The sequence below is a fragment of the Heterodontus francisci genome, chromosome 3 (genome assembly GCF_036365525.1).
Source record: "Heterodontus francisci isolate sHetFra1 chromosome 3, sHetFra1.hap1, whole genome shotgun sequence".
NCBI classification, from domain to species: domain Eukaryota; kingdom Metazoa; phylum Chordata; class Chondrichthyes; order Heterodontiformes; family Heterodontidae; genus Heterodontus; species Heterodontus francisci.
The window spans coordinates 82118847-82135253 of NC_090373.1; the positions used below are offsets into that span (position 1 = coordinate 82118847).

General features: G+C 43.9%; 1 protein-coding gene across 7 annotated transcripts in view; it reads right to left on the reverse strand.

Annotated features, from left to right (window-relative positions):
- The window catches only part of dnmt3ab (DNA (cytosine-5-)-methyltransferase 3 alpha b), a 718146-nt gene that overhangs the window by 577018 nt on the left and 124721 nt on the right, over positions 1 to 16407 (reverse strand). For all 7 annotated transcript variants that reach the window (XM_068023838.1, XM_068023830.1, XM_068023822.1 and 4 more), the window contains exon 4: positions 4623 to 4730. In XM_068023838.1, the coding sequence (XP_067879939.1) occupies positions 4623 to 4730 (108 nt within the window). The remainder of the gene's footprint in view (positions 1 to 4622; positions 4731 to 16407) is intronic.

The following is a 16407-nucleotide window of genomic DNA, read 5'->3' on the forward strand; positions in this document are numbered from 1 at the left end:
TCCCCCTTCTGGCGGAGTCTCCTGCGGTCGCCAACCTGCATAAGAGAACAAAAACATGTGTGGGTTAAGCTGTGCAGATGTCGTCATGCCAACCATATGTGATGTGGGTCTCCAGAAGTGAACTGTATGTCGATGGAAGCCAATCCTCACTCTTTTCCGTGGAGACTCCAGTCTCTCCATCTGATATGGTGCAGCTGCCCTGGGTCCCTGCCAATTCTAACACCTCTTCCTCGGCTGTGGTGAGAGGCCAAAGATCCAGAATGCCTCCGCCAGTTCGGACAGTCTCCCTCCTCTTGTGGGTGTTCTTGTCTTGCAAGAGGAAAGATGGAGAAATTCATACTTCACAGAGAGAGCAACATGACAGTGCTGTTGGTGTCAGCGCCTCATTCCCTACTGGGCTTCACATATAGCTCATGCTATCATCTGCTCTCAGGAGAGTTAAGGGGCGGTGGGGGGGGGGCGGGGAGAGTGCGTTGATGGGGTGAGCTGTGAAAGAAGGTAGCCTGCGACCGATAGGCAGCCATGCAGCTCAGGATGAGTTGATGCTGAAACCTCTCTGCCATAGCCGTTGTAGTGCCACCCTCCCCATGCCCCATTTCCTCCTGTGTAGCCACTTGCAATCTCTAAAAGAGAGGTGTAGAGCACTCACCTTGGCAGAACGAAGGATGTCGTTGACCATCTTGCGGCACTGTACCCAGTTCTGCTGGCTGGGGGGGGAGGGGAGGCAGGGGGTGACCCCACGGCTGCTGTCCTCCTTAGCGATCTCCATCCAGGCTTGCTTGGTCAGGCGGGAGGACTTCTTCTTGCCATCACTGGGGAAGAGGGCCAACCGCCCTTCCCTTGCAGCCTGGAGGAAAATCTGGTGGAAGGCATCACTAAACCATGGGGCCACCCAATGTCTTGGCTTGGCCATCCTGCGGGGTCCACCTCGGGGGGTTGCGGGGGTCCAGAGTCAATACAGAATGAGTCACATTTTTGAGCAGCCAGCAGCAAGTGATTGCAATATATCAATGCAAGCAGGGCTGGCAGGGCTTAAATATGGTGCCAGTACCTGCTCTAGTGTCATTGGACGTCTCCCGCCCCCACAGCGTGTTTGGGAGGGGCCCCGCGCCTCCATTATGTAAAATGGCTGCCAGCTGGGGATCACGGTGAGGTGGCTGCCCATGTCACAAATGGGACCAGCGCCCATATCCATTGGCAGGCTCACTAAATTCAGCCTGGTGTAAGTGTGTTTGTATGAGTGTGTGACTTAAGTGAGCGTGTGAGAGTGCGTGCAGATACACACGAGTGAGACACCATCAATCTGCCACTCTGTCAGTACTCATCGTTGTATGGGTTGCGCTTGTTTTTTCAATCTGGAAACACAGAACTTGCAATTTATCCTATGTCACATTTCTGGAAATTACAGTCAAGAAACTTCCATAAGTGAACTAGAACAAAATGAAATGCAAAAATATTTATTAATTCTTTAACCAAATGGCCTATTATTTCCATTATTGCGAAAGTTCCATAATGTTTTCCTAAAAAATATAGAACATTTTATTGTGAAATAAGTGAACACTATAACCCTATTCCTCCAGAACTTACTTCTGAAGTAGAATTAATTTTTCTTAGTACCTCCATCAAGCACATAAGCCAGCTTCTTTCAGATGAAAGTAACAGATGTAATAATAACTGTCTACAACATGTTCACAACTATCACGTGACAAGCCTGTGGAAAGATGTTTGGCTGCCAGTAGTTAGGAATTCACAGTTGCAATCTGCTGGTTGTTCCGTTTAAATTGGCAAGCCTATTAAGGTTGTTGGAGAATTATTTTGTAGGATACTTTTTTTTATTACAGATTCTTTTATTGCCAGATTATTGGTGGTAGAATCGCACCATTAGTGATTCTACCACTCACAACAGCAAATAAAATTATTATTCCTTTAAAATTCAATCTGAGTGGTATTAATATTAGATAGCTGCTAATGATTGCAAGGCTCTAATCTGATTAAATGATTCAGATGCCACTGTAAACTGCAATCACAAAGTTTAAGCATTATATAACTGCCATTTGGAAACTTTATTAGATTAGATTATAAACTCAGTTAACGCTTCTGCAGCCTGTCATTTCGAACAGAATTTTTATTTTAGTGCTAGTTAGGATTGCCATTCTGTTTTCAGTCATTCTTTGTGCTGGTAACAATCTTCTTTGTGCTCCTGGTATGTGATAATGTTCACACAAAACATTAACACATGTGGCATCATTACCTCAAATTCTTTGTCCTATGTATGTTATGAACAGGAAGATAGGAATAGCATTTATCAAATCAAGAAAACTTTGACTGTACAGCGACACACTGACAATTAAGTTTGAATCTTGGCTGAAGAAATCTCATTGTAGCTCTCTCAGCTGTACAAAGTGACTGCCCATCCTTAAATTTTATGCCCTTACTGGTCGAAAGGGAAAGGAACTTGCGTTTATATAGTACCTTTTGCATTCTTCGGATATCCCAAAGTATTCTACACTTAATTAATTAATTTTGAAGTGCAATTACTACTGCTTTTTGGCAACACTGCACACAATTTGTGTATAGCAAGGTCCAGCAAATGGAAACAACAAATGATCTGAATGGCCAGTTAACCTGGCTCTGGGGGAGTTGATTGAGGGATAAATCTTGACCAACTTTGCTTTCCCAATGCTATTTCAAATACTTAAAGAACATACTTCACATCATATGAATTTTCAATTTTGGTCAAAAACTCAGCCACATTTCTATACAACTGTCATCAAAGAGGAACCATTGACTGGGAGAATTACCTCCAACTTGAGCGTGGAGCCTTACTGTAGGATTGTTCTGTATGTCTGGGAATTAAGAATCAACATTAAGGAGACTGCAGCAGCCAGACCTCAAGGGGATGAGAGTTGCTCACATTTTATGAGTTTTTTGTAGTAATAATGATTACTTATATAAATAGGGTGAACAGAATATGAGGTGCTTTTTTGTTTTTAGTTATTTGATGTGTATTTTGATGAAAACAATGCTTTCAAAAGTAACTTTTTAAATTGATTCATACTTAGTGCATATTCTGCTTAAATTATTTATTGATACATAAAGCATGCCCAACCTAAAACTCCAAGGTCAAATTCTGATTACAATTGAAAACATTAAAGACAAAGAACCATTTCTATTAAATTAAAATATGATTAATGTCTTTAAAATATTAAGATAAATATCTATATTTAATCAATTGTTCACTGTATTTAAAACAAAAGCTTTGGCTCATGCTCATTATGCATGACGTCTTATTGTCTGCTAATCAAATCTAATACTTTATCAGATGGTATGAACCAAGGCACAAAAAAAGACAGACTATGTTAATAAATATTAAAGAATATTCAGACAACAATAACACATTCATGCAGTCAGTAGATATTAAAAATAAATCTGCACAGTATTATTAAGATCAGGAAGTGCCTTTACACAATGAAACAGCAATATCAAGCAGTTCAGCAACATTTATGTTCTTTCCATTATGTATACTAGAACAATCTAATTCGATCAAATTATTCAGAAGATCAATTTTCCTCTAGCAGATAAGGACTGAAAAAGAACCCTTTTTCAACTGTTCAGCAAAACAGAGTCAACTATTATTAACTTTTTCAGAAGGTGAGAGGTGTGGTGAACAAATTTTCTTCTGAGAGATTGTTTAAATTCCAACGCTTTTGTGCCTAATAATTACTATATACCTCATTAAGTCTAATTTGATGCCAATACTGGAAAATCCCCCTCCTATTCAGCAGAATATTCAGTGCAGTACGGATAGCTTGTCAGAAAAGTCCAGGAGGGTTTGCTGACGTTTGAGCCAGGCTATACGTTACCAAAGGATGGCTCACTGAGTAACAAGGCCAAGCTGATCACAACCCAAATTATTTTATTTGTACCAAACCACTCAATCACTTCAGAAATCTGCAGCCTCGTTCACTCTCTGCCTGAGATTATTCTTGGGTACTTACTTCAGATCATCCAGACCAAAGGCACAATCTCTTGTCTCACCACAAGCCATAAGGTAACTTGATTGTATGATTAGTGTATACATAGCATAATATGGTGGATAGAAATGTCCACAGATGATGACTTTTGTCATTACCCAAACACAGAGGATAACACACACACACACACACACACACATACACATGTTTATGGCCAAAGAACAAACATATTATTCTACAGGTTGAACTGTATAGAAAATATGCATGGCAATGCGTTACTAATTGTAACACAACTGAGCGATTCCAGTGACATCTGTCACATGGCCCACCCAAAATTGAGACACGAGTCTCATCAGCGAGTTGCGGACACCAACTGGGTGTCCAGAGGCAGCTCGCCAGTTTCACAAGGACAAAGTTGGGCTGGCCCCCTCCCCAGCAGCGGCCCTCAGGTAGATCCTGGGAAGTGGGTGGAGAGGGAAGGAATGGGTTGATCGAGAGAGAGGGTGAGCGACTGGGAAGGCTAGGGGAATGATTGGGAGGGGGCCGAGCTGGGGCCGGCAATGGTCTACAGGACTGCTGTGGAGCCAGGTGGAGCCCTCCTTCTCCTCCCAGCTTCACATTCAGGTAAGTATTTTTTCAAAAACTTACCTTTATGGTGGCGGCCTCCAGCGGTCCCTTTAAGGACTGCTGGTTAGGCCGCATGTAGACACGGTTATCTTGAACGCAGCTGGCCCGGTGCCAGAGAAAGGAGAAGACCTATGCAGAGGAAAATTGTTATTGGGATTTCTAAAATAAAATAAAATAATATGGGCATGTTTAATGATATGTTAAGAGAATTATTTGATTTTTATGTGCTTATTATTATAAGTCATTGGCTCAAAAAGCAACATAGTAACCAAAAGAAGTTGGAGTAAAACTGTTTCAACAATTGTGTTGCGTTTCGGCCGGTTGCTGGCTGGTTGAAAACTCTTCTTAATAGTTTAGTGCATTAATGTAATTTTTGATTGATTTGCATTTAGTTCATCAAATACATGGGTCAATTTCAATTGTTCCCTAATGGACATGTGACTGTTAAAAAACTATAATGTTACAAAGGTGCAACAGATGCAAAAACTTTAATTATACATGTGGAATTTTAGCATAAATTTTATACTTTTCTCCTATTTTCCCATAATCATTGGAAGAATGGACAAAAGAGCAATTTAAATTCCCAGAGTTAATGGTTTGAGCCAGATGCTAATAGCAGGAATAGTTCTTACTCAAACCCTTACCCAAATAGTTTTTTCCTTTCCCAGATAATTTGACCAACAAATTTAAACTGTTAAGAAAGCCCTCTGTGAGTCATATTAAAATACTGGGTTAGACTCCTGCGATGCAGCTAATTGGCCACCTTATTACAAGTTTGCACGTAAACTAATTATATGCATGCCCGTATTTATCTTGCTGACTACTGTCACTATAGCCCCGATTTTAACCTGGGAAAGGAATGCGGGGTCTGAAGCTGGCCTCATTTTAATGTTTGCTCATGGACTCTATCTGAATTTGGCAGGGATGACTGACAGGCCAGCAGGTGTCGGTAGGAAATCATATGGCCGCAGGCCTACAGTCCTAAGCTAGGCAATTGAGCATGGGGAGGGAAGCCCTGGGCTGGGGAGGCCCACGGTCTACTTGTAGGGCAGGAAGAACACTTCTGCTCCTCGTGTCCCACAAGGAACTTTTTTAAAAATCCAAAAAAAAAGACTAATGTGGCATCTTCTGGCCACAGTCCCACTTGCTGTCAGTTTTTGCTGGCGTATCCGTGTCTGTGCAGGCCACATCCAGAGTTAAAATCACAAAGCACACCACAATGATGGCAAATTTGCCTTTGTGATTAGGCCCCTGCATATCTAGGGCAGGTGGCCGTCCCAAAGCCAGAAAATCACCAGTAAAAAGGGCCTGTGTTGCGAATGGGGCAGGAAGTTCAAACTCTTGATTTTAACTCGCCCACCAGGCAGGCTGGATTAAAATCAAGCCTTGAAATTTTTAATATCAGCCATATGTCTGTTGAGCACTATTGTTAATTATCATATAACGGCCTCCACAAAGCAATTACTGAAACAATTTCAAGTCAAATTTGCATAACAACCAAATATGGTCTAGGTATTTCACACTTGTCATGACACACCTTCACTTATACAATACTCAATATCACTTTCCCCTGAGGTTAGTGCTCTCCAAATTCCAACAGTAACAGCCATGAAAAATCACTTCGTTTATTCAGCAAAATTATTAACTGTCTCCAAGTGGTTACTTAGAAGTTTAAATAAAGGTTAATGGTGCAATTACATGATATATGTGATTATTATAATAATTTTCTTGCAGCTTTGTTGTTATTGGCCAGCTGTGGCTGCCATGAGTATAACTGTGGTAATAATTAGTAGGTCTGTAATGCTTGTCATATATGTGATAAATATGTAGTTGATTGCAGTCATCAGCAAAGCCACTGTGCACTGTGTACTATAGTACTATAATCATGTGGTTTGAGGTCCTTTTTTCTAAACAGTATTATAGTGATGCTTTTACGTTGATATTATCCAGGATAACTTTTGCAGCTCAGGTTGATCATGGTGACTTAACTACAGTAATAATACAAAATTAAGTTTAAATGCAGTTAGGGGCCACTGAATTGCCTCCATTACACAATGTAAACCAAACTGTCAGAGAAAAGAGCAGTTGTGTGGTGCTGGAAGACCTTTATTTAAAAAAATGCAAATGAAATAATTTTTAAAAATACAGTGATGAGTCTGTGCACTCCAGGTATTTGTCATTATAGTACCCATTTTTATGACTGTTTCGCCGGCATGATTAAATTTATGTGATCATTTCTCAGTTTTTCATAAATGTTAATAAATGCCCATGTGCTCTAGCATATATATAAAATTCCTTGGTAGTCTGGGGTTAGCTCTGAGTTTGACCTCTTGAGGACAAGTTGGGGGGTTGGGAGCACAGAATATATAGTTTCCCTCGTAATTTAGTTGTGGGTAAGCCTCCAAGCTCTCAGTTCTTGAGGGAATATGCCTAAATCCATAGCGGTTTAGTGGATGCTTTTCTTGATGGTTTTGCAACATATTTAATAACCAAAATTTAATGTATCTAAACCTTTGGATTCTGAGTCCCAAGTCTGGATTCATCTGAATGCTCTTTTTTAATGTAACTTATGATAGATTTTCCCTAATTAAAGCACTATCCCTAGTCAACAGGACAGTCTGGAAACCTGCTTTTCGCAGTTTTATGCCAAGAGTCAACTGCTCCAGAATACATGAGGGCAGCCTAGGATTACTGATCCCCATGCTTCCCTGAGATCATCAACTCATTCTTCAAGAAATTAGTACAATCAGCAGTTCATAGTGTGAAGAACCAAAGGCACATTGCCCATTCCTACCTTTGCCCCTAATAATATACACACATAGGGGGTGAAATTGGTCTTACAGTTTACAGAGTGTCTAATTTTCTTTTCCATTAAAGTTAATCAAAAGAAAATCAAGCACCGTATAAAACAGGCTGCCGATTCACTGTGAGTAAACTACTGGCGAAGACCAATTTCACCACCCTCCAGTTCCTTCTGAGCAGTCAACTAGAAGAATACCACATTGGGAGAATTCTGACTAACCACATGCACATTAATTTGCACAAGGTTAATAGAGAAGAATGCTTTCTTTTCATGTCTAGTAAAGTGCTACTAACACTACAACATTCTCCCTATTTGCCAAGTAGTTATGGAAACAGGATCTAATGCTTTTTTATTCAGTGAACAGCTGTTTGACCTGATGCCCCTTGTTGTTCACACATTATATTGTGTGCTATGTTTCTAATGTAAATTTACACTACCTATAATTTTCAGCCATCTCCAGACACAAAAAGAAATGTAAGCAAACTAGGCTCATTGGAGGAAATCCATCTTAGATGTCTCAACTTGCAATCAAGCCATTTACAATTAAATCAGTCTTTATAATTTTTCTTCTTTAATAAACCCCTTTCCCTCATCTGGCCTAAATCCCCATCATCTGTGACATTCCATCCCTGTCTGATAAGCTGAAGTTAATGACAAACAGAGTACATTGCCTTGGAGTGTGACAAAAGCTTCTTCCGAGCAAAATACACAGATGCCAAAGGACTAGAAATGCAGGCGCACCTATTTTTAGGTGATTTATCCATACAGCATTAACAGCCCACACTTAAATGGGGAGGTCTGTGGAGCTCCGGATTTTGGGTCTCGGACCTCATCATAATGCAGATGGCCCTGTGGCAGAAGCCTGCACAGGTTAGTACTCCAATTTCCAGGTAACAGATCGTAGATTTGATAGTAGGGTCGAGAGGGAACAGTGAATCTTGGAGTTTGTGATCGGGGCTCAATGAGTAATTGGACAGGACAATCAGGAATACTGTCAGGAGGGTCAGGAGTGCTGTCGAGGATAAGGCAGGAAGATCACAGATCTCAGGGGTTCTGTCTGCGGGGATGGGTAGGAAGATTGTAGAGCTTGAAGTGCTGTTGGGGGTTGGGTAAAAGCATTGCAGACCTCACGAATACTGTTGGGGATCGGGTAGGAAGATCCCAGACCTCGGGAATACTGTTGGGGATCGGGTAGGAAGATCCCAGACCTCGGGCATACTGTTGGGGACGGGTACGAAGATCGCAGATATAGGAAACACTGTTGGATGGTTGGGTAGGAAGATCACAGACCTCGGAAACAGTGTTGGGGATCTGGTACGAAGATCGCAGACCTCGGGAATACTGTTGGGATTGGGTAGGAAGATCGCAGACCTTGGGAATACTTTTGGGGTGTCGGATAGGAAGATTACAGACCTCAGGAATACTATTGATGGTCGGGTAGGAAGTTCGCAGACCTTGGGAATACTGTTGGGGATCGGGTAGGAAGAATGTAGACCATGGAAATACTGTTGGTGTGTCGGATAGGAAGATCGCAGATCTCGGGAATACTGTTGAGGATCAGGTAGGAAGATCGCAGATCTCAGGAATACTGTTGGCAATTCGGTAGGAAGATCGCAGACCTCAGGAATACTGTTCGATGATCGAGTAGGAAGGTCACAGACCTCGGGAATACTGTTATAAAAGCAAAATACTGCGGATGCTGGAAATCTGAAACAAAAACAAGAAATGCTGGAATCACTCAGCAGGTCTGGCAGCATCTGTGGAAAGAGAAGCAGAGTTAACGTTTCGGGTCAGTAACCCTTCTTCGGAACTGACAAATATTAGAAAAGTCACAGATTATAAACAAGTGAGGTGGGGGTGGGGCAAGAGATAACAAAGGAGAAGGTGCAGATTGGACCAGGCCACATAGCTGACCAAAAGGTCACGGAGCAAAGGCAAACAATATGTTAATGGTGTGTTGAAGGACAAAGCATTAGTACAGATTAGGTGTGAATACACTGAATATTGAACAGCAGCAAGTGCAAACCTGAAGAAAAACAACCTGAAAAAAACAGTGGGTAAGCAAACTGAACAAACTAAGATGAAATGAAATAAACGCAAAAAAAATTGTAAAAAATGTAAAAAGGAATGTAAAAAAAAGGAAGAAAAAATAACTATAAATGAAAGTAAAATGGGGGGCTGTCATGCTCTGAAATTATTGAACTCAATGTTCAGTCCGGCAGGCTGTAGTGTGCCTAATCGGTAGATGAGATGCTGTTCCTCGAGCTTGCGTTGATGTTCACTGGAACACTGCAGCAATCCCAGGACAGAGATGTGAGCATGAGAGCAGGGGGGAGTGTTGAAATGGCAAGCAACCGGAAGCTCAGGGTCCTGCTTGCGGACTGAGAGGAGATGTTCCGCAAAGCGGTCACCCAGTCTGCGCTTGGTCTCCCCAATGTAGAGGAGACCACACTGTGAGCAGCGAATACAGTATACTACATTGAAAGAAGTACAAGTAAATCGCTGCTTCACCTGAAAGGAGTGTTTGGGGCCTGGGATAGTGAGGAGAGAGGAGGTAAATGGGCAGGTATTACACCTCCTGCGATTGCAGGGGAAGGTGCCCTGGGACGGGGACGAGGTGGTGGGGGTAATGGAGGAGTGGACCAGGGTGTCGCGGAGGGAACGATCCCTTCGGAATGCTGACAGGGGAAGGGAGGGGAAGATGCGACTGGTAGTGGCATCACGCTGGAGGTGGCGAAAATGGCGGAGGATGATCCTTTGGATATGGAGGCTGGTGGGATAAAAGTGAGGACAAGGGGAACCCTGTCACGGTTCTGGGAGGGAGGGGAAGGGGTGAGGGTAGAGGTGCGGGGGATGGGTCGGACACGGTTGAGGGCCCTGTCAACCACAGTGGGGGGAAATCCTCGGTTGAGGAAAAAGGAGGTCATATCAGAAGCACCGTCATGGAAGGTAGCATCATCAGAGCAGATGCGTCGGAGAAACTGGGAGAATGGAATGGAGTCCTTACAGGAGGTAGGGTGTGAAGAAGTGTAGTCGAGGTAGCTGTGGGAGTCAGTGGGCTTATAATGGATATTGGTAGACAACCTATCCCCAGAGATGGAGACAGAGAAGTCGAGGAAGGGAAGGGAAGTGTCAGAGATGGACCATGTAAAGGTGAGAGAAGGGTGGAAATTGGAAGCAAAGTTGATAAAGTTTTCTAGTTCGGGGCGGGAGCAGGAAACGGCACCGATACAGTCATCAATGTACCGGAAAAAGAGTTGGGGGAGGGGTCCTGAGTAGGACTGGAACAAAGAATGCTCGACATATCCCACAAAAAGACAGGCATAACTAGGACCCATGCGGGTACCCATAGCGACACCTTTTACTTGAAGGAAGTGCGTGGAGTTGAAGGAGAAGTTGTTCAATGTGAGAACAAGTTCAGCCAGGCGGAGGAGGGTGGTGGTGGATGGGGACTGGTTGGGCCTCGACCCCATCCACCACCACCCTCCTCCGCCTGGCTGAACTTGTTCTCACATTGAACAACTTCTCCTTCAACTCCACGCACTTCCTTCAAGTAAAAGGTGTCGCTATGGGTACCCGCATGGGTCCTAGTTATGCCTGTCTTTTTGTGGGATATGTCGAGCATTCTTTGTTCCAGTCCTACTCAGGACCCCTCCCCCAACTCCTTTTCCGGTACATTGATGACTGTATCGGTGCCGTTTCCTGCTCCCGCCCCGAACTAGAAAACTTTATCAACTTTGCTTCCAATTTCCACCCTTCTCTCACCTTTACATGGTCCATCTCTGACACTTCCCTTCCCTTCCTCAACTTCTCTGTCTCCATCTCTGGGGATAGGTTGTCTACCAATATCCATTATAAGCCCACTGACTCCCACAGCTACCTCGACTACACTTCTTCACACCCTACCTCCTGTAAGGACTCCATTCCATTCTCCCAGTTTCTCCGTCTCCGACGCATCTGCTCTGATGATGCTACCTTCCGTGACGGTGCTTCTGATATGACCTCCTTTTTCCTCAAGCGAGGATTTCCCCCCACTGTGGTTGACAGGGCCCTCAACCGTGTCCGACCCATCCCCCGCACCTCTACCCTCACCCCTTCCCCTCCCTCCCAGAACCGTGACAGGGTTCCCCTTGTCCTCACTTTTCATCCCACCAGCCTCCATATCCAAAGGATCATCCTCCGCCATTTTCACCACCTCCAGCGTGATGCCACTACCAGTCGCATCTTCCCCTCCCTTCCCCTGTCAGCATTCCGAAGGAATCGTTCCCTCCGCGACACCCTGGTCCACTCCTCCATTACCCCCACCACCTCGTCCCCGTCACAGGGCACCTTCCCCTGCAATCGCAGGAGGTGTAATAACTGCCCATTTACCTCCTCTCTCCTCACTATCCCAGGCCCCAAACACTCCTTTCAGGTGAAGCAGCGATTTACTTGTACTTCTTTCAATGTAGTATACTGTATTCGCTGCTCACAGTGTGGTCTCCTCTACATTGGGGAGACCAAGCGCAGACTGGGTGACCGCTTTGCGGAACATCTCCTCTCAGTCCGCAAGCAGGACCCTGAGCTTCCGGTTGCTTGCTATTTCAACACTCCCCCCTGCTCTCATGCTCACATCTCTGTCCTGGGATTGCTGCAGTGTTCCAGTGAACATCAACGCAAGCTCGAGGAACAGCATCTCATCTACCGATTAGGCACACTACAGCCTGCCGGACTGAACATTGAGTTCAATAATTTCAGAGCATGACAGCCCCCCATTTTACTTTCATTTTTAGTTATTTTTTCTTCCTTTTTTTTACATTCCTTTTTACATTTTTTACAATCTTTTTTTGCATTTATTTCATTTCATCTTAGTTTGTTCAGTTTGCTTACCCACTGTTTTTTTCAGGTTGTTTTTCTTCAGGTTTGCACTTGCTGCTGTTCAATATTCAGTGTATTCACACCTAATCTGTACTAATGCTTTGTCTTTCAACACACCATTAACATATTGTTTGCCTTTGCTCCGTGACCTTTTGGTCAGCTATGTGGCCTGGTCCAATCTGCACCTTCTCCTTTGTTATCTCTTGCCCCACCCCCACCTCACTTGTTTATAATCTGTGACTTTTCTAATATTTGTCAGTTCCGAAGAAGGGTCACTGACCCGAAACGTTAACTCTGCTTCTCTTTCCACAGATGCTGCCAGACTTGCTGAGTGATTCCAGCATTTCTTGTTTTTGTTTCGGGAATACTGTTGGTGTGTCGGCTAGGAAGATCACAGATCTCGGGAACACTGCTGGGAATTGGGCAGGAAGAACGCAGACCTTCGGAATACTATTAGGGTTTGGGTAGGAAGATCACAGACCTTGGGAAAACTTTGGGGATCAGATAGGAAGATTACAGACCTCGGGAATACTGTTGGGTGTTCGGGTAGGGAGATCCCAGACCTCGGGAATACTGGTGGGGATTCGGTAGGAAGATCGCAGATTTCGAGAATACTGTTAGGGATCGGGTAGGAAGAGCGCAGATGTCAGGAACATTGTTGGGGATCGGGTAGGAAGATCCCAGACCTCGGAAACACTGTTGGGGATTTGGTAGGAAGATCGCAGATGTCAGGAATACTGTTGGGGATTGGGTAGGAAGATTGCAGATGTCGGGAACGCTGTTGGGGATTTGGTAGGAAGATTGCAGATGTCGGAAACACTGTTGGGGATTTGGTAGGAAGATTGCAGACGTCGGAAACACATGTTGGGAATTGGGTAGGAAGATCGCACATCTCAGGAATACTATTGGGTGGTCGGGTATGAAAATTGCATATCTTGGGAATATTGTTGGGGATTGGGTAGGAAGCTTGCAGACCTTGGGAACAATGTTGGGTGGCTGGATACGAAGATCGCAGACCTCGGCAACACTGTTAGATGGTCAGGTAGGAAGATTGCGGACCTCGGGAATACTGCTGGTTGATCAGGTAGGAAGATCACAGACCTCGGGAATACTGTTTGGATCGGGTAGACCTCGGGAACACTATTGGGGGGTCAGGTAGGAAGATTACAAACCTCGGGAATACTGTTTGGATCGGGTAGACCTCGGGAACACTATTGGGGGGTCAGGTAGGAAGATTACAAACCTCGGGAATAGTGTTGGGAATCGGGTAGGAAAACCACAATCTTCAGGACTACTGTTGGGTGTCTGGTAGGAAGATTGCGGACCTGGGGGAATACTGTTGGGTGGTCGAGTGGGAAGATTGCAGATCTCGGAAATACGTTGGGGGGGGCGTCAGGTGTGCTGTTGGGGTCGAGGGTTAGATGGTCACAGTTGGTGGCAGGGGGAAATTTGGGTATCCTGGAGGCTGGCTATCTCAGGACCAGGAGCAGCATTCATTATGGTAAATACTTTTTTTTACTTATGTGGTGTTTAGCATTGGTTTTCCTGGAGGCAAGCAGTACTGGCACTGGCTGTCTCAGGGTAAATCAAAGTTACAGCATGGACCAGCAAGAGGCGCTATTCCCTTATTTGCATATGGAGATGAATAAAGTCTACTTCGGATGCTGGTAAAGGATGCCTGTTGTTTGTCCTTTACCAAGATGACATCCAGCAGAAGTGTGCACACGCACGCATCCTCAGCGCAGTGTCCAAACAATGGGCACTATCAATTCAATTTACACATCCAAAGTGCCTTGTGCTATTAACACTTGCTGGCGCCAATGCTTGCAAATACAGATTATCAAATCATAGTGTCAACATAAGCCCAAGTGTCAGACAATTTTTAAAAATTGTATTTTGTGTTTAATTAATGTGATGGATGATCATTAACTTCTCCTGTTCAATTTAGTGGGTATAGTGCAGTTCCCACAAAGGTATTATACCTGAAACATCGACTTGTCTGTTCCCTCCCCTAAGGCTAACTGACCTGCTGAGTGTTTCCAGCATTTTCTGTTTTGGTTTATATTTCCAGGAATTGCAGTTTTTGTCTATATTGTGGCAGGACAGAACACAAGAGCCTCTTGTATTCATTTCTTTTAATGAGTTAACAGTACTTGTGTCTTTTTTTCTTCTCCGTCTTCACTAAGTATCCTGTTCTTTTTTGCACATAAGCTGCAGCAATACTGAAAGAAATGGCAACAAATCACTGGGTTGTGAATAGTCGGCTTTCAGAGCAAATCCAATGGCACCAATGTACCCCAAATGGAATCTCTTGCAAATGTTGCTGTAATGTTCTTGCTCCACTGTAGGAGGAAAACATAGTTCTAGGAAGCAGTCTTTTGAAACCCATAATTTAAAAGCTCACTGTCTCTTTTGGGGAGAAAAAAAATGAGGAACTGTACAATATGATGTATACACACAATTGTCAAGATTTGTGATGTAAATAAACATTTTGTGTTATGAATGATATTACTGAATATGTGCTCATCCACATGTAAGGAATTAGCATTTATCACTCAGGACAATACAACAAATACTCCTTTTAAATTTTGTTTTGGTCTTCGCAAATTTAAATTTTTAACCCCCCGCCCCCTCACACACCTGAGTCTCACCCACCCGTTGTTGAGGGATTTATATTGACCCCTAAATGCCCAAGATGCCCACATTTCACAGATTTTTTTTATGCATTCATGGGATGTGGGCATCACTGGCATGGCCAGCATTTATTGCCCATCCCTAATCGCCCTTGAGAAGGTGGTGGTGAGCTGCCTTCTTGAACCGCTGCAGTCCTTGGGATGTAGGTACATCCACAGTGCTGTTAGAAAGGGAGTTCCAGGATTTTGACCCAACGACAGTGAAGGAACGGTGATATAGTTCCACGTCAGGATGGTATGTGACTTGGAGGGGAACTTGCAGGTGGTGATGTTCCCATGCTTCTGCTGCTCTTGTCCTTCTAGGTGGTAGAGGTCGCAAGTTTGGAAAGTGCTGTCGAAGGACCCTTGGTGAGTTGCTGCAGTGCATCTTGTAGATGGTACACACTGCTGCCACTGTGCGTTAGTGGTGAAGAGAGTGAATGTTTGTGGATGGGGGGCCAATCAAGTGGGCTGTTTTGTCCTGGATGGTGTTGAGCTTCTTGAGTGTTGTTGGAGCTGCACCCATCCAGGCAAGTGGAGAGTATTCCATCACACTCCTGACTTTGTGCCTTATAGATGGTGGAGAGGCAATGGAGAGTCAGAAGGTGAATTACTCACAGCAGATTTCCCAGCCTCTGACCGAATCTTGTAGCCACAGCATTTATGTGGCTGGTCCAGTTCAGTTTCTGATCAATAGTGACCCCCAGGATGTTGATAGTGGGGAATTCAGCGATGATGATGCCATTGAACGTCAAGGGGAAATGGTTAGATTCTCTCTTGTTCGAGATGGCCATTAACTAATGTTACTTGCCACTTATCAGTCCAAGGCTGGATGTTGTCTAGGTCTTTTTGCATATATACACAAACTGCTTCAGTATCCGAGGAGTTGTGAATGATCTGAATATGATGAGAAAGTCACATCATCAAATTTGTAGTGTGCTTTGTATTTAAATTTTCATTTGGTTCACATCCTTCCATGGCCTTGCCATTTCCTATCCCTGTAATCTTCTCCAGTCCTTCAATCCTCCAAGATGTCTGCACTTCTCCAATTCTTGGCCAATTGCGATCCCCGATTTTAATTGCACCACCACTGGTGACCATGCCTTCAGCTGCCTAGGCCCTATGTTTTGGAATTCCCTCCCTAAACCTCTCCCTCTCTCTCCTCCTTGAAGACGCTCCATAAAACCAACTCCTTTGACCCAGCTTTTGGTTACCTGTCCTAATATTTCTTTATGAGGCTTGGTGACAAATTTTGTTCAATAATGCTGCTGTGAAGCACCTTGGGAAGTTTTACTATGTGAAAGGTACTAGATAAACTCAAACAAAAACAAGAAATGCTGGATTCACTCAGCAGGTCTGGCAGCATCTGTGGAAAGAGAAGCAGAGTTAACGTTTCGGGTCAGTGACCCTTCTTCGGAACTGACAAATATTAGAAAAGTCACAGATTATAAACAAGTGAGGTGGGGGTTGGGCA